This window comes from Balaenoptera physalus, assembly GCF_965194825.1.
Source record: "Balaenoptera physalus genome assembly, chromosome: 2".
NCBI classification, from domain to species: Eukaryota; Metazoa; Chordata; class Mammalia; order Artiodactyla; family Balaenopteridae; genus Balaenoptera; species Balaenoptera physalus.
Window position 1 is genome coordinate 50,263,720 of NC_138883.1, and position 28,000 is coordinate 50,291,719.

Here is a 28,000-nt window from a genome sequence, read left to right on the forward strand (position 1 = left end):
CCTCTCTAGGTTCTGAAGTCCACTCTAAGGAATCTAGCTAGACAAGTACTGTTTTGTGGGGTTTTTTAAAATTTAGATTTATTTTTCTTTCCTTCATTTCTCACGTGATCTGTTTTTTCTTAGATGTCTGAGTGTCTTTCACTTTCTTTTTTTTAATGATTTTTAAAATTTTTATTTATTTATATTTTTTATTTTTGGCTGTGTTGGGTCTTCGTTGCCGCGTGCAGGCTTTCTCTAGTTGCGGCGAGCGGGGGCTGCTCTTTGTTGTGGTGCACAGGCTTCTTATTGTGGTGGCTTCTCTTGTTGAGGAGCACGGGCTCTAGGTTCATGGGCTTCAGTAGTTGTGGCTCATGGGCTCTAGAGCGCAGGCTCAGTAGTTGTGGCACATGGGCTTATTTGCTCCGCAGCATGTGGGATCTTCCCGGACCAGGGCTTAAACCCGTGTCCCCTGCATTGGCAGGCAGATTCTTAACCACTGTGCCACCCGGGAAATCCCTGAGTGTTTTTCACTTTGAATATTTGGCTTTTCTCTTACTTCCTGACTTCCTCCCCCAAATAACTATTACATGAGTGAATAGGAGTGATGCTCAGACACAGCTGGCTGAGTGCTTAAGATTAGGAACTGATTTAGCTTTTTTTTCTTTTTAAAATATTTATCTATTTATTTGGCTGCACCGGGTCTTCGTTGTGGCATGTGGGATCTTTTAGTTGCAGCATATGGGATCTTTAGTTGTGGCATGTGAACTCTTATTTGCGGCATGTGGGATCTAGTTCCCTGACCAGGGATTGAACCCGGCCCCCTGCATTGGGAGCACGGAGTCTTAGCCACTGGACTGCCAGGGAAGTCCCTGATTTAGCTTTTTCATTCTTTTCCAGAAGAATTAATTTCACTGATAATTTAAGGTGTTTTTAATTGGCTTTTATCCTTTTTTAAAATATGGATATTTAGTTTAACATTTGATAATAACTCCTACTGGACACACTGCCTTAAGTAGTCAACATTTTATGTTTTTTAAAGTACTCTCCTATTTTATGTGACCCTTAACAATTCTCTGAGATAGGTAGGACAGGTATTATCATTTCTACCTTACTGGTGAGGAAATTGACATAAAATAGTTATGATAAGTTAGTTATGGAGGTTGAACTTGAATTTTGGTTCTTTTATACCACAGTATAATTGGGTTTTGTCTATAGTGGTGTAAAGAATTAAAAGCTTAACAAATGCTGTTAGCTAATAACAATTGCTGGTAGCTAATATTATCCTCTTTGCCTTTTCTGCATCCCATCAGTTTTCATTCCTCAGGAATTAATTTTTATGGGTCTCTTTTCACTGAATTTGTGCTGATTTGATAGAAAATTTTTATTATAATACTGAAGGGTTAAGAGAAAGAATCCCTTTTCTCTATCTCTATATCTACTATATTTTTTCAGCATAGTTGAGAGTGTAAACTTTTGAAATAAAGGCCATCTAAGGTCAGAGCATAGAACTCAGTAAATATTTGATAAAAGAATGAATGACTCTTGATCTTAATTTACTCCTTTGGGCCCTACTCCTATGTTTTCAGAAAGCTCACATTTGTGGAAGGCCTAATATATGCCAGGAGCATTTTGTAGAAATCATCTCATTTAATCCTCTTAAGAACTTTATGGGTAGGTATTAATATACCAACTGTGTGACCCTGGGCAAATTACTTAACTGCTCTGTTCCTGTTTCCTCATTCGTAAAATGAGGATGATGATAGTATCTATCTAATAAGGCTGTTATGAAATTACATGTCAAGTAATCAATACTTATAAGTAGTGCCTGGAACATAATAACAAGAAGTGTAAGCTGTTATTATTGTCATTATTGTCCTAATCCAGGGTCACTCATCTAGCAAGTAGTGGGGCCAGGATCCAAGCTCAGGTCTGTCAGGTTCCCTAATCTGTGATGCTTCCATTACAAGATGCAGAGTGAATAATAGTTGGCCATAACCTGGATAATCAGTCATATGGTCTTTTTGTTTCCAGAGGACTTAACATGTTTTAACCCAGATAAAATTCACACCTGAGAGCTTGAAGGAAATCTTTAATTCCTCCTCAAATTCAAGAGACAGGCCACGTATTGTGAAACCAGTTTGTGTCTGGATTAGGAGTCAGATCTTCATTTTGATCCCAGCTTTTGTCATTAACCAGCTCTGTGAGACCTTGATCAAGACTTATAGCACTTAGCCAATTTTAAAATACTCAAATGCCAGAATGCTTTATGTAAAGAGTTGCTTAGAATCATCCACCATATGAGATTTACAGTAAATTTACTGGAAAATATAGATTCTATATAGTTCTGTTCAGTAATTCTAAATCTAATCCAAGAGGTTTTTTAATTTCTCTTCTTTATTCATGATTGACTTTTGCTATAATTTGAAATATATTCAATATTTTATGTCTTGAAATACACTGGTATGTTATTGGGTGAAAATAACATCCTTAACACTTACATTACTTATATTTAGTAATTCTTAAATGAAATTCTCAAACTGACATGCCTTACTTAACCTTCCTTTTTTTTTAGGATATTGAAAAGATTTTCAGTAACATTTTAGATATACATGAATTGACCGTGAAACTTTTAGGTTTAATTGAAGACACAGTTGAAATGACTGATGAAAGCAGCCCTCATCCCTTAGCTGGAAGCTGTTTTGAAGATTTGGCAGAGGTAAGTTTACAAAACTGTTTTCTCATTAAAGTCCTAAGTGCTGTATTAAGATATTTAGTAAGATATTATTTGTGAAAATTAGAAGACACTGCTGGCTGCTATAAAAAATACTTACGATTTAACCAATAGCAAACTAAAATTACATTGTCTTTATAGTGACACTTTATAGTGTAATTATGATAATATTTATAGGAAAAGTTGATAGACTAGTAATGTTTAAGATTTTTTTTTTTAATGGCAAGTGCATTTAAGGTGAAAGAAAATAAATTTTATTGACCATAGCTGTTTAGCTTTTGTGGATTTTTGTCTTAATTTCCAAAAATGAAAAAGGAAGTTTATATTTTTTCCCAAAGTGCAAATCATATTTTTGTGCTTCAAATGATTATAAAAGTAATGTAGCTCATTGTAAAAATATTCAGAAAAATATAGATGAATATAATAAGACAAAAATAACTTCATTTTACAATACATAGAGATTAGTTATCTTTATAAGATTTATTTATCCTATGAACATTTGTCCACATATTCATACAAACCTATGTATATTTACAAAAATAGGATCTCACTATTTTATAACCTGCTTTTTTTCACTCAATATCTTGAACATTTTCCATGCTAATAAATATACTTCAACACAGCTTTTAAAGTCTGAAAGTACCATGTTCTATGGAGACACTACATTTTAACTATTATTATTAAGCATGTAGGTTATTTCAGTTCTTTTTGTTATTGTAAACAATACTGTAACAAACATATTTATATAATGCCTTCATAGCCTAGTAATTATTTTAGGATGTAGTCCTAGAAATGGAATCGTGGTACTAAAGACTAGGTACATTTTTAGAACTTTGAAACATTTTGCCAAATTTACTTCCAGATAAGTTCTAGTATATGCAGACCCTCTTTTTACCCATATCTTCACTATCCCATTAATTTTTGTTATTATCCCATTAATTTTTGCTAGTCTAGTAGGAAAAAACAATATTTCATTGTTCTTTGCTTTTGATTTTTTTTTTAAACTAATGATGTTATACATCTTTTCATACTCATTGGCCATTTTTATTTCTTCTGAAGTGCTTTCTTCAGATATCATGTAAATTTACTAGTTTTATAATCTCTTCCTAATTTTTCTGAAAATGTAAGTCACTTTAATTAATCCATTTTATAGACAATGGAACTGATAGTATAGAAATACTCAGTTACTGATGCCTAACGAAGATATTCAGGCTTGCTCTTATTAGAAAGTTTTTTAATATTGTGATATCTTAGCATATTAATTTGTAGTCTGGTTGCTTGTTGTACTCTTAAAGATATGATGGTTCAAAAACATGTATTCAAAAATGTATTTTCTAATTTTTATTTTATTTTTGTGGTAAACATATAACGAAATTTGCCATTTTAACCATTTTAAGCGTACAGTTTAACAGCATTAATTAAATTCATAGTAGTATACCACCATTACCACTGTCTATTTCCAGAACTGTTTAATCACCCCAAACAGAAGCTCTACTCATTAAGTAATAACTCCCTATTCTTCCCTCCCACACAACCCCTGGTAACCTCTAATCTATTTCTGTCTCTGTGAATTTGCTGATTCTAGATATTTGATAAAGGTAGAATCATTACAATATTCTCTTGTGTCTGCTTATTTCACTTAGCATAATGTTTTCAAGGTTCATCCATGTCATAGCATGTATCAGGACTCTATCTCTTTCTGTGACTAAATACTGTTCCATTGTGTGTATATAACATTTTGTTTATCCATTTATTTGTTGATGGACACTTGTGCTTTTTCCACCTTTTTGGCTATCGTGAATAATGCTGCAGTAAACACTGGCATATGAGTATCTCTTTGAGTCACTATTTTCAGTTCTTTGGGGTATATACCTAGGATTAGAATTGCTGGGTCATATGGTAATTCTTTGATTAGCTTTTTAAGGAACTGCCAAACTGTTTTCCACAGGGGCTACAGCATTTTGCAGTTCCCACTGGCAGTGGACAAGGTTTCCAATTTCTCTGCATCCTTGCCAACACTTGTTATTTTCTGAAAAACATACTTAACTGCATTTTTAACATACAAAAATGAAACAAATCTTAGTTCTAGCTAAACATTGGGGATGTTGATTATTATAAAATAATAGGAATTTATTTCAGTATAAACATGGACAAAATATGGGCAGTTTCTGTTTTGTTAGTTTACTGTATGTTAGTCTTTACTTTCTTTTTCTAATTTTGAAAAAGTGGAGAGTGGATAAAACAGCGGGAATATCACTTTTTGTTTCCTTTGAAAGTATCCTCAGTGTAAACTCCTTTCAACCTAGGTGAACCTAACTGAAATTTCAAATCCCGGCCTTATTTTACTAATAACTACACCTTTTGTTTATCTGGGGTAAATGTGCGTATGCATTTTAATAGTTTGAGACTTGTGACCACAATCAGTGACCTAACTTACGACCAGTAGCTTCTTGTCATCCATTGCCCAAGGTCATTACTTACATTTATTAAGAATTGCCAAGTTACAGCCATAGTTATTATTTGTCCCTGAAATAAAAAAAATTCTGAAACCTAATGGAGGCCTTAAATAAAAATTTGTCATTAAGTAATCTGTGCCATATTAGTAGAAAAGATGTTCTTTTAAACCTAACACATTTTCCTTTTTAAAAAAAAATAGGAACAAGCATTTGATCCTTATGAAACATTATCACAGGATATTCTTTCACCAAAATTTAATGAACATTTCAGTAAGTTGATGGCCAGACCTGCAGTGGCTCTACACTTTCAGGTAAACTTAAATTGAATGTTATTTTTTATAAAGCAACTAAAGAAGTATTTCACCAATCCTTCAAAATCTGTTAATTGTAAGCCTGTTCTAGGTTGTTTTCTGTTTTCTGTCTTGAGTTCTTTCAATTTGTCCTTAATGTGGAAATCTTTTATAGAATACCATGACAAATACTGATTGACTAGAAAAATCTGGCACATTCTGGATCTGAGATGTAGAGATGAATATGGAGAGCTATTTCAGGATCTTATTCCCTACAGGAGATAGAACCAAAATCATAAAGAGTGGAGAATATCCTCACATATATTCATAGAGATTTCTCTATCAGGCCTGTCATTTAAAGGAGATAGATATATTAATGGAGAGTACACAAGTTACTTGGTTCAGTAATGCAGTTAGGTAAAGTGAGAGTAAGTGGAGAGGGACAAAATTATATTTTTATTCTCTCAACACTTAATGAAGGTAACATTGGCATCGATGATCCTTGACTACTACTTCCTGCATTTAGACTGGCTCTTCTCCCTTAGCATATGAATATGGTCAAATCTTTATTGTCCTAAAACAAGCGAGTAAATAAATCTTTATCACTGTAGCTCTTCCCCTTTTTGTTTTTTCCATTTGTAGCCAGTTGTCTTCATATTACTTTTCATCATTCTCCATCAAACTGCTACCATCTGTGTTCTAATCAGGATGTAACACTAAAAACTGCCCTTGACAGTGAACTTAACCACCAAATCCTGTAGATATTTTGATTTCATATTTATGTCTGTAGTATTTATTTGTACCTCTGTTGTCCTTTTTGACTCCTATGATACTACTTACACCTAATTTTCATCTTCTCTGGTTTCTTCTCAGTCTCCTTAGTTGCAGGTGTTACCCAACTTCTGTTAGCAGCCCCTGCTGTTCTGTTCCTCTGTGCTGTCCTTGGGTGACTTTATCCATGCCCTTTGCTTTCACCTATATGCTGGTGACTTCCTATTTGTATTCTCAAGTCATAACTTTCTTTTGAACAGTGGATGTATGTGTGTGTATGTATATACTTTCGTATAACCAGCTGCCCTTTGAACTAATTCATTTGAATATCCCACGAGGACTTCAAATATAAATGTTCAAAACTGAACTTACCTGCCTCCCTTCTTTACTGTGAATTCCCATTATTATCATCTTCTACTTCTACTCTACTCAAAAACTTGTCAACTTGGAATAAAAGTTACACTTAATTCTCAAAATTTACTTAATTGAAGGAATAATTCTTTAAGTTAAATCTTATATATTCATATAAACCATGAAGTAGGCATCAGTTAAATGGGAAAATCTGCTTATAAAATCTTTGCATACTCATCAAAAGCACTCACAACATTTCTTGTTTTACTCTTATTTTATTAGTAATTCTTACTATGGGATTTGAATGGGATTTGAATGGGATTTGAAATTTGAATTTAAGACCCAATTATTTAAGCTGTTGTTCCAGATATTCAGTAAAATTCAGACTTAGATATAAAAACCCTTTTCAGGCCAAACTCACTTGTACTATATTAACTTAAAACAGATTCTTCATTTGTAAAATGAAAAAGTAATGTTTTTTCAAAAAACTTGAATAAAAGTTTTTTATTAAAAAAAAAACACAACAAAACTTCTTTAGAAGATGTAGGCACACTTTAAGAATATGAGCTTTGGAGTCAGAACTTCTGGCTTTGAGCCAATTAATAGTTGTCTTACCCTGATCAAGTCACTTAATCTCTGAGAATCAGTTTGCTCATTTGTAAAATGATGATGATAATGTATACCTCTTACGGTTATGAAAATTAAACAGGAATACACTAAGCACATTTGGCACATATTAAACGGTCGGACATTAGCTTGTGTTGTTTTTAGAGGACTCCTTACACTATAAACACATTGCATTAATATTTTAGAATGCACTTTAGTAGCCATTTCAGTGCTAATTAACAATACAAATGATTTTTGTAGGCTAATTTTAAAGTTTCATCTTGGTTCCACTTAAAGCACTGTATATAAAATATATAAAATTATATCTAGCATAATCTGTATCACTATCTTAAATGATAAAAGAAATTAATTTCTGCATATCCTGGTAAAAGTCTATTGAACAAATTGTAGTTTACTTGAGTTAACAATAGGTGAGAGTTATGGGAGTGTTTACCTATGAGTATATATTTTAAAAGCAGCATCTCGAACACTTTCTTCACTTTGTATATTGCTTCTGTCTGTATTTACCTGATGAGAAATACCACTTTAAATAAGTCAGCCTTAATGACATTTAAAATCAACATGAGTAACTTTTAAATGCCTTATAAATTTTAGAAAATCATTTATTCTGCAGACTATTAGTTTTCAAAACTGGGATATACCTAGCCCTAGCTATACACTAAGATTTTCCAGGCAATATAAGGGTACAGATATCTTTAAGGGAATTAGTTTCTAGTCTAACCTTGTTTGTGTTGTTGCATTCTCTTCCAGTTTTTCTTACACATTACTTCTTGTCATATTGAATTTTCCATTATGCATTGATCCAAGGTGTAAAAACCTCCAGGGTACCAGCCAGGGAAAAGAAAAAAAAAAAAAAAAAAAGGATTGGTCCTGAAGGAGAGTTTATTGAGTGCACAGCAAAAAGGGTTCCAAAGCAGGGGATGGGGTGATTGTGTTAACTCTTGGTAGCTGAAATGTCATATCTACCTTTGTTTTGTCATGTCTATCTAAAAATTAAGAAATGAGAAGGTTGTAACAAGGGTGAATATTACCTTTTTTAAAAAGTACTTCATCATTCATTGGACATTGTGATAAAGGAGAGGTGAGGCTTGTAAAGTTTTCATACCTGCATGTTTTATGTTAGAAACAGAGGTTCTTCCAGATGCTTGCTGTATGTAAGACTGTGACATTAACATGTGTATTTCAAGTTAAGAATGAAGTCAGACTTGTTGCAGAAATTTAGTCTGATCTGGCTATTTATTTTGACAGTGAAGATTGGCTTTATCAATTAAGTTATATAACAGACATTTTTCATAAATTAAATGAGCTAAATCTGAAATTTATTTGATCATTGTTTGGTGAAATATATTTAAATCACATCTACAATGTACCACATCCCCCAAAACATTTTTAATAAAATTGACATAAAAATGTGTGAGACAGTACACAGCTTTTCAGCATTCCTTTAGGATATGTGGAAGCCAAAACTTTTGAAGAAGAGCTGAGAAGACTATTGTTAAAGTTATTTTAGCCATGAAAGATGAAATGTACATATTTAATTATCTGATAACTTAAAGGAGGAAAAAACTTGATTTATAGCCCTTCAATTTCAATATAGAACATTCTTCCTATTATAGTTTTGATAATCTGTATCTTGTGTTCTTTTTTTTTGGGCAGGGGGGCGGCGCACTGCACAGCTCGTGGGTTCTTAGTTCCCTGACCAGGGATTGAACCCGGGGCTCCGGCAGTTAAAGTGCTGAGTCCTAACCACTGGACCTCCAGGGAATTCCCTGTAACTTGTATTCTTAAAATCTGCTTCTGTTAGGCACTGCTGTTATATAACCTTGATATCAGAGATATACTGTTTTTTGTCTTTTTGCTTTGCAGTCCATTGCTGATGGTTTTAAAGAGGCAGTTCGTTATGTCCTTCCACGCCTTATGCTGGTGCCAGTATATCATTGTTGGCACTATTTTGAATTATTAAAGGTAAGATGAAAGCTTCGTGAGGCAAAAAAATACTTGCATTTATGAGGCTTAAAACCTTTTTTAAAATCTGATGTTGTTTTCCATACTTTTTATTCATAAAAGTAAAGTATCTTACATGTCTCCCTTCTTTCCACAGACCGTAGAGAAACGCCTATATTTTTTATCTTCATATCATTTCCAAGTGGTAGATAAGAGGAAAATGTATATTTATCATTTGATAATATAAATTCTCAAAGTAATAACATAATAAAAAAGTTGACTTTTAAAAAATTATATTTTGGAGACACACAGCAACAATGGTTTAACTCTTATTTTATATAAGTAATTAATAACTTTTATGTATAGCATTGTTCTAAACTTCCATCTTGCTATAACTTGTCAAGAAAAACGCTTTTAAAGTTGACACCTTTTCCGCATGCAGTATGCAGTGTAATAGCTAGAACCCAAGCAACAAATTAAAAAATAAAATTATGGTAAAACTTGAACTCTTTTTAAAGATCAGTACACATAAAAATATATTGAATTCCTAAAGTTCTAATATGTAGTATAAACTTTATTATGATATATACATAGAGAAAAGTATAAAAACATAAACATGTTTTATAATAAATGTAATGCGTAAACACACCAGAGGTAAACCTCTACCCTGACTTTAATGGTAATTACATTTTGCTTTTCTTTACAGTTTAAACACCTATGTGTATGTCGCTAGGAATATATGTAGCCTGTTTCTGAACTTTTTAATCAATTGGATCAAATTATATACATTATTTTGTGTCTTTTATCTCCTTTCAAAGTTATATTTGTATGATTCATTGATGTGGTTGTATGTTGTTCTAGTTTAATTTTCTCCCATTGTTTGAATAAACCGTGATTTATTTATCCTTTCCTGGTTGAACAACAGTTTTTTGCTATTACTGATAACACTTGCTATGGACATTCTTTTTATATCTCTTGGTACACATGTGCATGCATTTTGTGTCTCTAGAGTATATACTCGGGGTTGGAATTGCTTGGTCATAGGGTGTGCATATTTTCAGATTTAATAGATGATGTCAAGCAGTTTTCCAAAGTGGGTTTTACAGTTTATACTCCTACCAGAATGCAGGTGATGTCTCTATGCATATTTTCATATTTTAAAATTTCTGTCATATGGTATATTTATAATGGTATGTGGTGATTTTGATTTGTATTTTCTTGATTATTAATGTGCTTGGGTATATGTTTATTGGCCTTTTGGATAACCTTTTATAGGGTTATTCAAGTCTTTTGCCATTGTAAATATCTCCTCTACTGTGACTTGTGTTTACATTTCATATTTCTGTTTGTTTTTCTTGTTGTTGTGCATTAATTAAAACTGAGTATATTCCATATTTTTTCTAAGAGTTTAGTTTCACTGATAAGATCTACGTGTGTAGGCTTCGTACGAGTAATACATTAGCAGCCCCAGATGTATATTTAGATGCCTAAAATTTTTTAGAGAATGTTCATGTCTAATTGGAAGTCCTACCATTAGTCTTAGAGTTGCCTTCTAATATTTGCCAACATTTAAAAATCCCGGCTTGACTATAATTGAAGCTTATTTTTTTCTCCTATCTGGATGATTGATTTTTAAAATCTCTGAGATCTGAATCTAAAATCAGACATTGACTATGATGCCCTGACTCATCCTGAGGCCACAGCTACTTTTACTACCAATTAATTACTGGGCTCCAAGTACTCTTAGCCATTGTGACTGGGACTAGTAGTTGGTCAGTTAATTAAAAATAAGGCAAAGAATCATAAAAAAGAAGTATGCACATTTTATTTCAATAAATACACACAAAACCCCTACAAATGAACATTTATATGTATTTATATGCTAATCTGTTGACTTGGGGTAAAACTTTTTCTTTGAGTATGAATCTTGCTTAAGTACAAAAGGTATCTTCTATGATGTCTATTTTCCATTTCTTTTAGATGGTACATAAACTTGAAGATGCTTGTAAAGCAATCTGAGTGCAGATATCTTTTAAGTATTTATAATTTTTCCAAATCTTTTACGATGATCTTCCCTATACCTTTTTTTTTCTTTCTTTCTTTCTTTCTTTTCTTACTAGTCATCCATTTTATACACATCAGTGTATACATGTCAATCCCAATCTCCCAATTCATCACATCACCACCACCCAACCCCCCACCTCTTTCCCCCCTTGGTGTCCATACGTTTGTTCTCTACATCTGTGTCTCTATTTCTGCCCTGCAAACCGATTCATCTGTACCATTTTCTAGGTTCCACATATACGCATTAATATACGATATTTGTTTTTCTCTTTTTGATTTCGCTCTGTATGACAGACTCTAGATGCATCCACGTCTCTACAAATGACCCAATTTCATTTCTTTTTATGGCTGAGTAATATGCCATTGTATATATGTACCACATCTTCTTTATCCATTCGTCTGTCGATGGGCATTTAGGTTGCTTCCATGACCTGGCTATTGTAAATAGCACTGCAATGAACATTGGGGTGCATGTGTCTTTTTGAATTATGGTTTTCTCTGGGTATATGCCCAGTAGTGGGATTGCTGGGTCATATGGTAATTCTATTCTTAGTTCTTTAAGGAACCTCCATACTGTTCTCCATAGTGGCTGTATCAATTTACATTCCCACCAACAGTGCAAGAGGGTTCCCTTTTCCCCACACCCTCTCCAGCATTTGCTGTTTGTAGATTTTCTGATGATGCCCATTCTAACAGGTGTGAGGTGATACCTCATTGTAGTTTTGATTTGCATTTCTCTAATAATTAGTGATGTTGAGCATCTTTTCATGTGCTTCTTGGCCATCTGTATGTCTTCTATGGAGAAAGTCTATTTAGGTCTTCTGCCCATTTTTGGATTGGGTTGTTTTTTTTTTAATATTGAGCTGCATGAGCTGTTTATATATTTTGGAGATTAATCCTTTGTCTGATGATTCATTTGCAAATATTTTCTCCCATTCTGATGGTTGTCTTTTCGTCTTGTTTATGGTTTCCTTTGCTGTGCAAAAGCTTTGAAGTTTCATTAGGTCCCATTTGTTTATTTTTGTTTTTATTTCCATTACTCTAGGAGGTGGTTCAAAAAAGATCTTGCTGTGATTTATGTCAAAGAGTGTTCTTCCTATGTTTTCCTCTAAGAGTTTTATAGTGCCCGGTCTTACATTTAGGTCTCTAATCCATTTTGAGTTTATTTTTGTGTATGGTGTTAGGGAGTGTTCTAATTTCATTCTTTTACATGTAGCTGCCCAGTTTTCCCAGCACCACTTATTGAAGAGACTGTTTTTTCTCCACTGTATATCCTTGCCTCCTCTGTCATAGATTAGTTGACCATAGGTGCGTGTTTGTGTTTTTTATGTTTTTTTCTCTGTAATTGATTTCTAATCTCATAGCGTTGTGGTCAGAAAAGATGCTTGGTATGATTTCAGTTTTCTTAAATTTACTGAGGCTTGATTTGTGACCCAAGATGTGATCTATCCTCGAGAATGTTCCATGCACACTTGAGAAGAAAGTGTAATCTGCTGTTTTTGGATGGAATGTCCTATAAATATCAATTAAATCTATCTGGTCTATTGTGTCATTTAAAGCTTCTGTTTCCTTATTAATTTTCTGTTTGGATGATCTGTCCATTGGTGTAAGTGAGGTGTTAAAGTCCCCCACTATTATTCTGTTACTGTCGATTTCCTGTTTTGGAGCTGTTAGCAGTTGCCTTATGTATTAAGGTACTCCTATGTTGGGTGCATATATATTTATAATTGTTATATCTTCTTCTTGGGTTGATCCCTTGATCATTACGTAGTGTCCTTCCTTGTCTCTTGTAACATTCTTTATTTTAAAGTCTATTTTATCTGATATGAGTATTGCTACTCCAGCTTTCTTTTGATTTCCATTTGCATGGAATATCTTTTTCCATCCCCTCACTTTCAGTCTGTATGTGTCCCTAGGTCTGAAGTGGGTCTCTTGTAGACAGCATATATATGGGTGTTGTTTTTGTATCCATTCAGAAAGCCTGTGTCTTTTGGTGGGAGCATTTAATCCATTCACATTAAAGTTAATTATCGATATGTATGTTCCTATTACCATTTTCTTAATTTGGGGGGGTTTGTTTTTGTAGGTCCTTTTCTTCTCTTGTGTTTCCCACTTAAGAGAAGTTCCTTTAGCATTTGTTGTAGAGCTGGTTTGGTGGTGCTGAATTCTCTTAGCTTTTGCTTGTCTGTAAAGCTTTTGATTTCTCCATCGAATCTGAGTGAGAGTCCTGCAATCAAATCCCGCTAGCCTTCAAAGTCTGATTCTCTAGGCATTCCTCCTCCCGTTGCCAAGCCCCCAGGTTGGGAAGCCTGACATGTGGCTCAGAACCTTTACTCCAGTGGGTGGACTTCTGTGGTATAAGTGTTCTCCAGTTTGTGAGTCACCCACTCAGCAGTTATGGGATTTGATTTTATTGTGATAGCGCCCCTCCTACCGTCTCAGTGCCGCTTCTCCTTTGTCTTTGGATGTGGGGTATCTTTTTTGGTGAGTTCCAGTGTCTTCCTGTCGATGATTGTTCAGCAGTTAGTTGTGATTCCGGTGTTCTCGAAAGAGGGAGTGAGAGCATGTCCTTCTACTCCACCATCTTGAACCAATCTCCCTATACTTTTTTAAAAAGACTTGCTTTAAAATGATTTGATTTGAGTTTTCCTATAAATATTTTTTATGCTCTTATTTCTTTAACTTATATAGTAATTAAATTACATAATTACAGCATATGCACAAGTGTCATACATATTTGGAAACATGTACTACTGATTCTTGGTAAGTATATGACTCAATTAGTGGGATCAGAAGGACCTAGGTATTCTAGAGAGTGACCCATTTATTTATAGCATTATTGTCCTGTGGGAATCAGTCTGTATGTTATACAGTGGGAATGATCCATAGTCAGAAATACATTCATGTGAGTTGTACATTTAGTGCATTTCTCACACTGTCACATTTTACTTCCAGTCAGTTCAAAGTAGTATAAGTGAAGACACGTTCTTAACATTTTTCATTGCCTAGAGTAAAAAAAATAGAGATATATACATGGTTAAAGGCACTGAAAATTTTGGCATTTCTTTCTCAATTTTTGAGGCTTGGGGTGAGGAGAGTGAGGGTGATGAGTGGAAAGAATACCTGCAAACATCCTTAGATGGTACCCAGCTTAAAGGGCTGTGTTTAAACTTATGCTCCATATTTTGTTAGGAGGGCTACACTGGAAATTTCACTTATGTTTCCTTAATTACAGTTTTGTTACATGGGCAATATTAAGGTTGCTAATTAGTCATGTTTTATGAGTTATATCAATTTCCATGTATGTACATATATTTATGTATGTTAATTTATGTATGTATATTAAATTATTATATATGCATAGACACTTATATTACACTTATACTGTTTAAACACAAAGTTTTTAGAATACAATATATCAGGCACTTTGGTTATATGTTAAAATACATCTCAATATGAATTAACTTACTGTTTTCCCAAATAGAAAAGCCTATGAAAAATGTAAGTGAATAATTGAATAGTTCCCAAAATTTTAAATTGCAGAGGAGTGTCTTGAGTGCTATATTGGGAGTGTTGGTGAATAAAGGATGCAATGGTAATGGTATATGACAAAAAAAAAAGAAAAAAAGAAAAATACATTTAACATCACAATGATGCTGTATACATGCGCGTGCACACACACAAGAAACAAAAAGTTTTTTGAAATACTACTTAGCATTTCATGCAATATATTCATGCACTATATTCTGTTCTATTCTGTTTCTTTCATTTAAAAAAAAAGGATTCGTTCATGTCATAATTCAATAGATTATGACATGCATTTTGAAAAACACAAAATAAGGACTAATTCTAGACAGAAGCAGAGAGGATTATCACATGGTCAGATTAGAAACTACTTTTTACTTTTATATCTGTTCTGACTGTGATACTGTTCCTTTTAATAACATTTTGTTTTTAATTGTGGTAAAGCATAACATGAAATTTACCATCTTAACCATTTTAAGTGTACGGTTCAGTAGAGTTAAGTATATTTCTGTACAGCCAGTGTCGGACACTTGGGTTGCTTCTACTTTTTGGCTATTGCAAATAATACTGCTACAGATATCGGTGAACAAATATGTCCTCGAGACTCTGCTTTCAATTCTTTTGGATGTATACCCAGAAGTGGAATTGCTGGAGCATAGGGTAATTCTATTTTTAATTTTTTGAGGAAGCACTGTACAATATTTCATAGCAGCTTTATACCATTTTATATTCCCACCAACAGTACACGCGTGTTCCAATTTCTCCATATCCTTGCCAGCACTTGTTATTTTCAGTTTTTTTGTTTTTTGATAGTAGCCATCCTAATGGATGTGAGGTGGTAGCTCATTGTGGTTTTGACTTGCATTTCCCTATTAGTGACAGTGAGCATCTTTTCATTTGCTTGTTGGCCATTCCTATATCTTCTTTGGAGTAATGTCTATTCAAGTCTTTTGCCCATTTTTAATTTGGGTTGTTTGTATTTTTGTGGTTGTATTATAGGGGTTCTTTATGTATTCTGAATATTAGTACCTTATCAGATCTGTCATTTGTAAATACTCTCTCATTCTGTCGATTGCCTTTTTGTGATACTGTTTGGGCTCAAGTACTCATCCAAAGGAAATTTCATTTCATGTTGAACTTACTTTGGGATGAGAACCTATAAAAGAAGGCTTGTGGGCTTCCCTGGTAGCGCAGCGGTTGAGAATCTGCCTGCCAATGCAGGGGACACGGGTTCGAGCCCTGGTCTGGGAAGATCCCACATGCCACGGAGCAGCTAGGCCCGTGAGCCACGACTACTGAGCCTGCGTGTTTGGAGCTTGTGCTCCGCAACGAGAGAGGCCGCGACAGTGAGAGGCCCGCGCACCGCGATGAAGAGTGGCCCCCACTTGCCGCAACTAGAGAAAGCCCTCGCACAGAAACGAAGACCCAATACAGCCAAAAATAAATATAAATAAAAAAAATAAAAATTAAAAAAAAAAAAAAAGAAGGCTCGAACCAGTGTGACTTAAGGCTGTCATATTCTTTTGGGAATAGAAAACGCAGTCCTGGAGCAGTTTTAAGCCAGTTTTAATTTGAAATATCTGCCTCAGTCATATACCAAGGGAGATTTATTTGAGGACATAGTATTTAAATATTATTTGAGTTTTATTTCCCAGAATCAGAGTTTATGATAAGCAAGATAGAAAAACAACTACATAATGAGAAATTATGGGATATCATATATAGTTTTCCTGAAATTATTTTACAGTATGTTGTTGGATTATTATTTTTTAAAATCTTTGTTTGCTTGTTTATTTATTTATTTTTGGCTGTGTTGGGTCTTCGTTGCTGCGCGTGGGCTTTCTCTAGATGCGGCGAGCAGGGGCTACTCTTCGTTGCGGTGCGTGGCCTTCTCATTGCGGTGGCTTCTCTTGTTGCGGAGCACCGGCTCTAAGCGCACGGGCTTCAGTAGTTGTGGCTCATGGACTTAGTTGCTCCGTAGCATGTGGGATCTTCCTGGACCAGGGCACGAACCCAGCGGATTCTTAACCACTGCGCCACCAGGGAAGTCCTAGATTATTATTATTTATAGCAATACTTTAAAGTTCATTTTATAGGTAATACGTTTCTCTTTTTGGCCTTTTCCAATTTAAGCCCCTCTGGGGTTAATCATAAACTACTTTCATTTTCTTTATTTTTCTCAGATAAGTTTTAGATTTTTTCCTTAATACATATTTCAATCCTTATGTAAGAGGAAAAAGAAATAACAAATTCATTTCCTGATTTATAAGTATCTTTATAATATACTTCTTACATTCTAAGAAAAAAATATGTGTTTATCCTTCTGTTACTAAGAACATACTGACTCTCACTTAGGAATTGATTTATTCAAAGCTAAGTAATATTCTTTTACTCTCCAACTCTGGTCATTCTCTGGAAATTTAGTAATGGAAAGAATAAAAATTCTCCTCTCAAGAGAACTTAATCCATCTTAATTTAGTTTAAAGCTTAACAGGAAGACCTATTATTAATGACTTTAATGAGGTTCATTGGGAAAGGTAAGCCAATATTTCAATGAGACAATTGAAATTGTTTCTTTAGTAATACTTTTTTTTAACCTTTTACTTTGAAAAACATAGAAAAAAAGTTACAAAAATGGTATAGTGAACTCCCTTCATCTAGATTTGCTGATTGTTAACATTATGTAACAATTACTCTGTCAGTTTCTTTGCATTCCTGTGTGTGCTTATGTGTGTAAATGTATTTATAACATCAAGAACTTGAGATAATGTCTATTGAAAGAAATGTTCTGACTCTTGAAGAAAACGATGAGGAATATTTTACTGCATAATATTTACTCTTTCAGTACTGAAACATCACTCAAGGACATCTAAAGGAAGAAAATACACATTTTAAAAAATCACATAAAGAAAACTGATAGGTTTTAATGAGCTGAATTTCCCACCAAATTACTAAAATTCTATTTTTATGAAAATCTAGAGAGAAGTTTATTACTATCAAAAGAGAATTGATCACATATATTATTTCACATCTAAACTGAATTCCCAGAATAATGAATTAGAGACAAATTCATAATTTATTATAATTTCCCTTGTTTTAGGCACACATGTCTATAACAGATACAGCATTTTATAGAAATTCAAGAGAAGCATGGTAAGTATTTCAGTGAAGTGTCATAGAGTTAAGAAAAAACTTACGTGAAGTGTAAAATCTTGGGCAGGATACACATATACACAGCTAAGGAGAATAATGATTATCAGGTAAGCAAGGAATATATTCTTCAGTCAAATTCATAAGGTACTACACATTAATGAAAGATCACTTCCACTTTATTACTTAGTTTAAGTATATATTGCAAGGGCATTTATTCTCTTTGACCTCTTTTCCAAAGCACACTTACTTCATTTTATTTCTTAAACTGTGTAATTACCCAGTTTGTTTTTAAGATAGAGGGGATCCCCTTTAACTTGCGTTCACCAGATTTTGTCATAGTTCAGTATTTTGCATAATTGTGTTTTGTGTCATTGGAGAGAGGCAGTGTAGTAGTATGGCCAAAAGCCTGGACCCTGGAGTCAGAGTTCCTGTGTTTGAATATAGACTCTGCCACTCATCTTGGGTGTCTCAGTTTCTTCATCTGTGACATGTGTATAATAATAGTACCTATCTTACAGAGTTGTAACAGACATTAAATAAGCTAATGCATAAAAGAGCATGCAAAGAATAAGAGCTTAATAAATGCTCATTGTCGTTATTTGTCTGAACACTTAACAAAATTATAAGTACTTATACAACAGTCACTCTTTCTGATTACCCTATTGGGTACCTACCATTTGTGGGTACTGTACTAAAAATGAATAAAATATATCCCCAAGCTTTAAGGAGTTCATGGTTTAGTAAAGAAGATGAACATCAGACAAATAATTACAATATAGTAAGTGCCTAATAGAAGTAGTTCTGTGGGATTACTGAGTCAGGAGTAACTAACCTCTGTCTAGGAAAGTTAGAAAAAAATTTATATGAGTGTTGGGTATGCAGAGGTTTATCCTACTGTTCTGGTGTGTTGGTGTTATTTAATTGGGGGAGCCATAAAAGGCATATGCTGAGGAACTACTACAGATTAAAAGAGACAGTAGAAACATGATAGCTAAGTACACACTGACTGGATCCTGTATTGGGGGGAAATTGTACTAAAGGACAGGATTGGGACATTAACTAAATTGGATATGCACTGTAAATTAGATTACAGAACATTACTAATGTTAAATTTCCTGAAGTTGATCACTATACTGTAAAAGAATTTTTGTTCTAAGACACACTGCTGAAATATCAAAGAAGTAAAGGGGAATAACACTATTTGAGAGTAGTTTGTGATATATTTGAATTTTCCTGATATTCCAAAAAGAATCTCAGAACCATTTAGCAATGGTTCACCTTCCTCAGCAAGGAAATGAGAGGACTGTATCACAAACTACTCTCAGATAGTTCAGGGGGAAAATGCACATACACTCACACACAGAATGATGAAGCCTGTGTGGCAAAGTGTTAAAAACTGGTGACTCAGGGCTTCCCTGGTGGCGCAGTGGTTAAGAGTCCGCCTGCCAATGCAGGGGACATGGGTTTGAGCCCTGGTCCGGGAAGATCCCACAGGCCGTGGAGCAAATAAGCCCGTGTGCCACAACTACTGAGCCTGCGCTCTAGAGCCCGCGTGCCACAACTACTGAGCCCACATGCTGCAACTACTGAAGCCCGCACGCCTAGAGCCCGTGCTCCACAACAAGAGAAGCGACCGCAATGAGAAGCCCGCGCACTGCAAGGAAGAGTAACCCCCGCTCGCCACAACTAGAGAAAGCCCGCGCGCAGCAAAGAAGACCCAACGCAGCCAAAAATAAATTTATTAAAAAAAAAAAACTGGTGACTCAAGAGTATACAGCAGTTACTTGTATTATTTTTATAACTTTTCTACAAATATGATATTTCAAAAGAAAAAACTTAAGGGGGGAGAAAAAAGGAAAGAGCTTCATAGGGAGGAGGCATTTGAACTGTATCATAGAGGCTGAATTCACCAGGTAGGTAAGGAGGAGCAGAGGCAGATAGGTAGAAAGCGGTAGCAGTGTGAAAGAGCATGACTTAACTTGCAAGGCAGTTCAGTGTGGTAATTTCCATGTCACTGTAAGAATGCATTCTCTCAAACATCTATAGAGAATTAGCTTGGATATTCATTAGTCTGATGTTTGTTGAATCTCACTGCCAAAAATTCAAGAAACGTTTAGCAAATTATTGGACTACGTTTATGCCAAAGAAAGCCATTGTTTTGTATACTTGTATCACCAAGAAATCATCGTGAAGTTTTGTTTCTCTTTGACAGCCTGTAATTCTTCATGGATATTTAGAAATGACAAGGCCATTTATGTGGAAGAGTTTGATCAGACTTAAGACCAAGTAGACAGTAGAAATTTAGTATCCTCATACACCTAAATTGAAAAGCAGTTCTCATTTTGGTAGAATCTCGTTATTAGTGATAATTTGGAAATTTGGATCAACAAAAGCAATAAGAATAAAAAACCTGTAATTAAGCATTTTATATCATCAGTGTCCATATTTACTAGGGAAGTATTTTAGAGTGGAGCTGAAAAGAATCTTTTTGTAAGAAGTCTTTCAAACAGCAAAATAAGTGATTTGGTAGTAATTTTCACCTTCAGAAGTCAGAACGATCGAGTGCAGATCATTTTTCAAACTTCCTGTGGTTTTTTGTCTCTTTTTCCTTATCTTTTCAATTTTCTGTTTCTTAAATCTAGAGATGAAGGTTTTATTTCTGATGTTAGTCACTTAAATTATTTATATTGCAAATCTTTGATAGCAAGACTTCTATATGTATCTTAAAAAATATCAGATGGCTCTGTGCTCTATATAGAGAATAATTTTTTTTTTTTAGAGAATAATTTCTAGACGTATAAATGAAAGTTAATGGATCTAGTACTTAAACAGTATCCATTCAGTTCCTTGCTGAGGAAAGGGAACCATTGCTGAATGGTTTTCAAATTGTTCTTGGAATATAAGGAAAATTTGTCATAAAATTTCTAGTGAGGTAGTTTAAGATCATGAAATACACTTAAATTTTAAAAAATTTTCTGAAGCAATTGTAATTTTTCCATATTCTCACATAATTTTTCCATATTCTCATGTATTCTCACATAAATTTGTATTTGTATCTACATAATCTCTGTATAATGCTCCACTTTGAATTCTTCTGTCAAACAAATTAAAACACTGACGCATCATCCAATTTGAATTATTTATTATAAGATGAATTTTCTTCCATTTTGAGACTGAGCTATGGGAGAAGTTTTTGGTTAAGTGAAATAAAGCCAGAGTTGTTAGGATTAATAACACAATTTGTAATTATAAATCTTATTTTTAAGATTAGTAAGATAAGATATTAACTCATGGTTTCTTGATGTTTACTAGAATAGTTGAATTTTACGATGTAAAAAATATCAGTTGAATCTTTGTGTGATGCTGTTTGTAGGAAAGTTTATGGTAGATTGAATTGCTAAAGTTAGCATGCTTGATTGTGTTGTATAACAAAGATATGCAAGCTTTTAGAAATCTCTAAAACTTAAGAATTTAGTCATTAGAGAATGTGAAGTAATACGTGTTTATCTTTTCTCTGTTCATAGTTACTCATAAATAAAAGTAACTTGTAAGCTTCATGCTTTGCATATTTTAAACTATTTTGATATATCTGGAAAATGTCCAAATAGTTATCACAGTTGCTTTTTTTTTTTTTCTGATTGCAATGGTAGTAATATCTGTGTTATATTTACATATGTAGAGAAAGGGCTGGTTTGAAGGATCAGGAGGTATGCATAATTATATAAAATTATAGTTGTTTTTATTAAGTGTATTTAAAATTCTTTTGAGAGTTCATAATATTTGTTGCTGCTTCCTCTAATTATGAGAAAGGGAAAGAATTGACCAATGCAGGTTTAATTTTTCTTTTTGGTTTTTCTTAGCAATTGAAAGCATGTAGTGAAGAGCATGAAGACAGAGAATGTTTGAACCAAGCTATTACTGCTCTCATGAATCTCCAAGGTAGTATGGACCGAATTTACAAGCAGTATTCACCTAGACGCCGACCTGGGTAATTCCAAACTGTTGAAAATATGAATGCTTATGGAATACTTCTCTTATGTCTGATGTCTGGTTTTCTAAAGAAGTGTTGCTTACAGTGATAGTTGCATTCTTGAAAGTTATAGTTTTGTTTTACATTTTTCTTTTGTCCTTTAGTCTTTTAAAATTGGCATTGTCATATTGTTAAGATATATTTAATAAAATTTTTTAAAGATACCTTCAATAAGTTTTGTATCATTTATATAAGAAATTTAGTGTTATTTTCATTTTAATTCTTATGGCATTAAGAATGATATATAGAGCCTCTACTATTTCTCTTTCACAATAATGAAATTGAGGCATGTATTATTTAGTGGCAAAGTTAGAAGAGAGTAAATGCTGTGTGCAAAATCTAGTGTTTAGTTATTTAATATTTTTGCCACTTGATTTGAGGTAGTTCATACCTAAGGCAATTAAGGTTGCTTAGCCATTGAATAAGCTAAATTTATCTGGGTTTTTTTTGTTGTTGTTGCTGTTTTTTTAGGGATCCTGTTTGCCCTTTTTATAATCGTCAATTAAGAAGCAAGCACCTGGCTATTAAAAAAATGAATGAAATTCAGAAAAACATAGATGGATGGGAAGGCAAAGATATTGGACAGTGTTGTAATGAATTTATTATGGAAGGCCCATTGACAAGAATTGGTGCTAAACACGAACGGCATATTTTTCTCTTTGATGGCTTAATGATTAGCTGCAAACCCAATCATAGCCAGTCACGCCTTCCAGGATACAGTAGTGCAGAATACAGATTAAAAGAAAAATTTGTCATGAGGAAAATACAAATATGTGATAAAGAAGATACTTGCGAGTGCAAACATGCTTTTGAATTAGTATCCAAAGATGAAAACAGCATAATATTTGCTGCTAAGTCTGCTGAAGAGAAAAATAATTGGATGGCAGCACTTATTTCTCTTCATTATCGTAGTACTCTAGATCGAATGCTAGATTCAGTATTATTGAAGGAAGAAAATGAACAACCACTTAGATTACCGAGTCCTGAAGTGTATCGTTTTGTGGTAAAAGACTCTGAGGAAAACATTGTTTTTGAAGACAACTTGCAAAGTAGAAGTGGAATCCCCATTATTAAAGGAGGAACTGTGGTGAAATTAATTGAAAGGTTAACATATCACATGTATGCAGGTATGTAAGGAAGGAAGCCCTCCAAAATATGGTACTTTGAATTAATTGAACTGAATAAATTGAATATGCAACCTGTTTTATGCTCTGCCTTTTCAGATCCTAATTTTGTTCGCACTTTTCTTACTACGTATCGTTCATTTTGTAAACCACAGGAATTGCTAAGCTTACTGATTGAACGGTAAGAAAAATATTTCACTTATATTTACATTTTTTAAAAAGTTAACTGTTTTGTACCTTGCAAAGTGCTAGGTATCTAGTATGTACTCAGGTAGTTTTTGAACATAATTTATTTGACATTAAATTTGCAGTATTACTATTCTCTTCAAGCAGCATACTTACTGAAATCGCTGTTCATAACAGATCTTTTCAGATCTTAGCAATATTTGTAGTGGTAATCAGAGAGACCCATTTTTACAGGATAAAAAAACTATGAATTTTAATGAAATTTTTTCTGTGCAATAAAACAGTACTTCGTTGAAAGAGACTTTTTACTTCTGAAACAAACTTTTTATTGTGGAAAATTTTTAAACATAAACAAGAGTAAATAGAATATAATAAACCCCATCTATCAATCATCCAACTTCAATAATTATCAACTCATGTTTCATCTGTTTCCGTACTGACTTGAACACCCTAATTCCAGGATTATTTTGAAGTAAATCCTTGGCAACATATTTCATCTGTAAATATTCCCATTTGGTATTTCTAAAAGATAAGTATCCTTATTAAAAGCATAATACAGTATCATTATTAGACCTGAAAAAATTAAAATTTCCTTATTATGATTAATTTTTTTAAATTAAGTTTTGGATTGACTTTTTTTTTACTGAGTATGTTAGTGGTACTTTAAATGCTTTATAGGTTAAATTATAGTATCTGGACTTCAAAATAATTTTTGTTTTACATTTTCAAACTTACTGCCAGAATTTTATCTGGACCTCTATCATTATGTTGTTCCATGAAACTAAGTATAGCAGACTGAGTTAGTGTAATGTGCTATGAAGATTTACTTAGCTGCCTTTCCATGTCCAAAATAAGGACAGCACATGTTAGACTTCTATTTTAGCTATATTTCCTATGGTTGGGGAAGGTTTTTTTTTTAACTTTGATTTTTTTACCTTTTCCACTTAGTTACGTTTTTTAAATAATATTTAAAGTTCAGTGTGGGACTTCTCTTTGGATTTATATTCATTTATTTTAGGAAATTTACGTTTACTTTCATTTTAATAAAATAAATATTAAGGACAGATTATTAGATAAGGTATCTCTGTTATGTTCTTTAAAGAGGTCATACTCTTTATAGATTCTTTCTTGGATCTTTTCCACTGACCTTTCCTATGTTGGTCAATGCTAGTTATTAAACTTTTTTTTGATAAAAGTAAGAATATAAGTACTTAGTACTATAGGCAAAGGGCAGTTTTTTGTAGTATGTAATACTTTAAGAGAAGTTTATCAGTAATTGCACTTTTCACATAAATGGTAGTAAAGAAGGTTGCTTAGTTAAAATATTTTTTCTGCTGTATTTGAAATCTTTCTCATTTCTGTATGAACAACAAAAAATTTCTCTCATTTTGCTTTTCTTCTTAGATTTGAAATTCCAGAGCCAGAACCTACTGAAGCAGATAAATTGGCAGTAGAGAAAGGCGAGCAGCCAATCAGTGCAGACCTTAAAAGGTTTCGCAAGGAATACGTCCAACCAGTACAACTTAGGTTTGGCCTGAATATTATATTTTTTATGTGCCATTCAATTTTCAATATATAGTTAGCACAAAAATTTTTACCTCTTAATTCAGATGTAGGTATTATTAATTTCATAGCAGTTTAAGTTAAACTTCCAAAGTTCTTTTTATGTGAAGCTACTCTTAATTCCCTGAAGAAATTTAATTATTAAAATATACTGTGTTATATGCATCAGATATCTCTAGCCATGTGATATGTTATGCTTACAAACCAGGGTACCTAATAAATAAAAATTATAAAATTTCATATGAATTTTGCCTACTGTCAATCCCCCCTCCCCTTTTTTTCTTCGTTGTCTCATTGTGATCATTTAGTAATTCTGGGCTTTTTTTACCATTTATAATATTTATGAAAGTTCTAGTTCTTTCCGTACTCTTTCCCCACAAGATACATAGACATTTGTTACTTGTCTAAAAAGTGTCATTTCAATAATTTCTTTTTTTTCATGCTTTTTCTTTTTAAAAAAATTTTTACTGAAGTATAGTTGAGGTACAGTCTTGTGTTAGTTTCAGGTGTACAACAAAGTGATTCAGTTTTTTATATATATTTTTTTTCTTTTTTAGATTCTTTTCCATTATAGGTTATTACAAGATAGTATAGTTCCCTGTGCTATACAGTAGGTCCTTATTGGTTATCTGTTTAATAATTTCTAAAAATGTATCTGATAATAACATCTGCCGGTTGTTAGGTTACTCTGTGTGCCTAAGTGCTTTATCTTTTTTGTCTCGTCCTCACAACACAATTACTATTTCCACTTTGTATAAGAGAAAATTGAAACTTAACAGGATAAAGTAATTTGAGATAGGTCAAATGAAGGGAGTGACGGGAGAGGACACATATCTGACTTCCTAAGCCAGTGCTTGTTTGTTTCAGTGTTCACTGAGCATTGAAAATTGGAAGCTCCTTTGATTAGGCTTATTTATAGTCCAAGTGAAAACCAAAGTATTATCTACCTTTTTCCATGGGAAAACTGAGATATCTTATTAATTGTATATGATCTAAATATTTTTTCTTTCCCTGTAAGTGTTAAGTTTCCTTGATCAATGTTAACGAATAAATTGACATTTTGAAACTGAGTGTATTAACTGCTTATTTTCCAGGATAATTGCCACAAATAAATGCAGTTTTAGAGGAATGATAGTGCTCCCAACTGTATGTCTCTCAGCCAAAACTTTTAATATGTCATTCTTTGCATAAGAAGATGAGATTATTTACCCCTGAACAATAAAGAAGTAATTAATTTTTTTCTACTAGCTGTGATGCATTTGTACTAATCCACACTCAAATTAAGCCCCTTGACATGAGGCACACATTTATGAGGTTGCTATATTAGAGCAGAATATAATATTAGACTCTCAGTCATATATGTTCTTTAAGTATTTATTTCTGAGCATTTTCTGTGTTCTCAGCCCTGTACTTGTAACTATAGTGAATACAGAAATAGCATAGAGGGACTTCCCTGGTGGTGCAGTGGTTAAGACTCCATGCTACCATCGCAGGGGGCACAGGTTCGATCCCTGGTTTGGGAACTAAGATCCTGCATGCTGCGCAGCGCTGCCAAACAAACAAAAAAAGAGCATAGAATATCCTCTTTGCCACTGTGATATTACAGTTTTATTGGGGAAAAGAGATACATGAAACAGTTGTATATTATTCTACTTTAAATGTTCAAGTGTTTAAGTGGCTTAGAAAGATACATCCTCATAAAATTTCAGGAAAATTTAGGGAAAACATTTTGGAAGAGGTAAAATCTGAAATTGCTCCCATATCTGAAAAGGATATGTAGGATTTAGATAGATAGGCAGAAAGGTGATTGTTGGTATTCAGAGTCGTGAGAAATAGTATGAACAAATGCAGGAAGGCAGAAATGAGGGTAGTGTGCAGAGGAAATAGGTAAGGAAAATGACTCAAGAGGAATGAATTGTATTGCAGGTAATATAGTAGATGAGATTAACTACATGGAATGGGCGGAGTTGTCAGTGGCCTTGAAATCCATGCCAAATTATTAAACTTGGCCTATAAGCATTGAAGGATTTTTAGCAATAATAGTAATTTTTATAATGATAGTAACTTTTTCCAACATTGTATTACAAAATTTTTACATAACGCAAAGGTGATAGAATTTTACAGTGAACCGTACCACCTAGGAATCTACCACCTAGATCTACTGTTAACAGTTTACTATCCTTATTTTATCACAGATCTATGGATTTATCATTCTTCTCTTGGTCCATTAATCATCTAATTTGGGGGACATGTTTCAAAGTACATTTCTCTTTAAATACTTCAGTTTGTATATAATTAACAGTTCAGTATTTGTTTATTCTGTTGTTGTAAAATGTGTATATAATGAAACACACACATCTTGAGTGTACTTTGAATTTTTAACAAATACATCTCTATAATCCACACTGCTGTCAAGGTGTATAAGATGTTACTATCACCCGACAAAGTTCCCTCATGCCCATTCTAATCAATTTTTGTTCTCATTGCCCAAAGCAGCTTTCAATTTCCTATATAGATTACTTTTACCTGTTTTATACTTTCATATAAATGGATTTGTGTATTATATACTCTTTTGTGTCTGACTTCTTTCACTCAACATGCTTTTGAGTATGTTGTTGCTTGTATCAGTGTTTGTTCTATTTTATTGCTGAGATGGTATGCTATTATATGAATATACCACAATTTGTTTATTCACTTTCCCACTGAAGGACACCTGGGTTCTTTTCAGTTTTTGATCATTATGATTAAAGCTGCTATGAAGTTTATAAGTCTTTCGTGAACATACTTTTTCATATATCTTTTGTAAATAACTCAAAGTGGGAGGCTAGGTCATAGGGTAGGTGTGTGCTTAATTTTAAAAGAAACTGCCAAATCTTTTCCCAAAGTAATTGTACAATATTATACTCTCACCAACAATGTATGAGAGTTCCAGTTGTTCCTTATCCTTACCAGTATTTAGTGATGTCAGTGTTCATACCTTAGCCGAACAGGTGGGGTATAGTGATATCTCTTTATGATTTTAATTAGTATTTTTCCAATGATGCAATGTTGAGAACTTTTTATTGTCTGTTATTGGCTATTCGTATTTATTTGGTCAAGACTATTAAAATCTTCTGCCTATTTTTTATTGAGTTGTTTGTCTTTTCATTATGGAGTTGTAGTAGTGTATTGAGTAGGATTGGATGCCAGTCTTTTGTCAGATAAGT

The 28,000-nt window shown here is 33.4% G+C and overlaps 1 protein-coding gene across 4 annotated transcripts in view; it reads left to right on the forward strand.

Moving 5' to 3' along the window:
• The window catches only part of SOS2 (SOS Ras/Rho guanine nucleotide exchange factor 2), a 100,551-nt gene that overhangs the window by 43,352 nt on the left and 29,199 nt on the right, over window positions 1-28,000 (forward strand). For all 4 annotated transcript variants that reach the window (XM_082452065.1, XM_082452067.1, XM_082452066.1 and 1 more), the window contains 7 exons: window positions 2,552-2,695; window positions 5,367-5,477; window positions 9,072-9,170; window positions 21,752-21,879; window positions 22,393-23,048; window positions 23,145-23,226; window positions 24,636-24,758. In XM_082452065.1, the coding sequence (XP_082308191.1) occupies window positions 2,552-2,695; window positions 5,367-5,477; window positions 9,072-9,170; window positions 21,752-21,879; window positions 22,393-23,048; window positions 23,145-23,226; window positions 24,636-24,758 (1,343 nt within the window). The remainder of the gene's footprint in view (window positions 1-2,551; window positions 2,696-5,366; window positions 5,478-9,071; window positions 9,171-21,751; window positions 21,880-22,392; window positions 23,049-23,144; window positions 23,227-24,635; window positions 24,759-28,000) is intronic.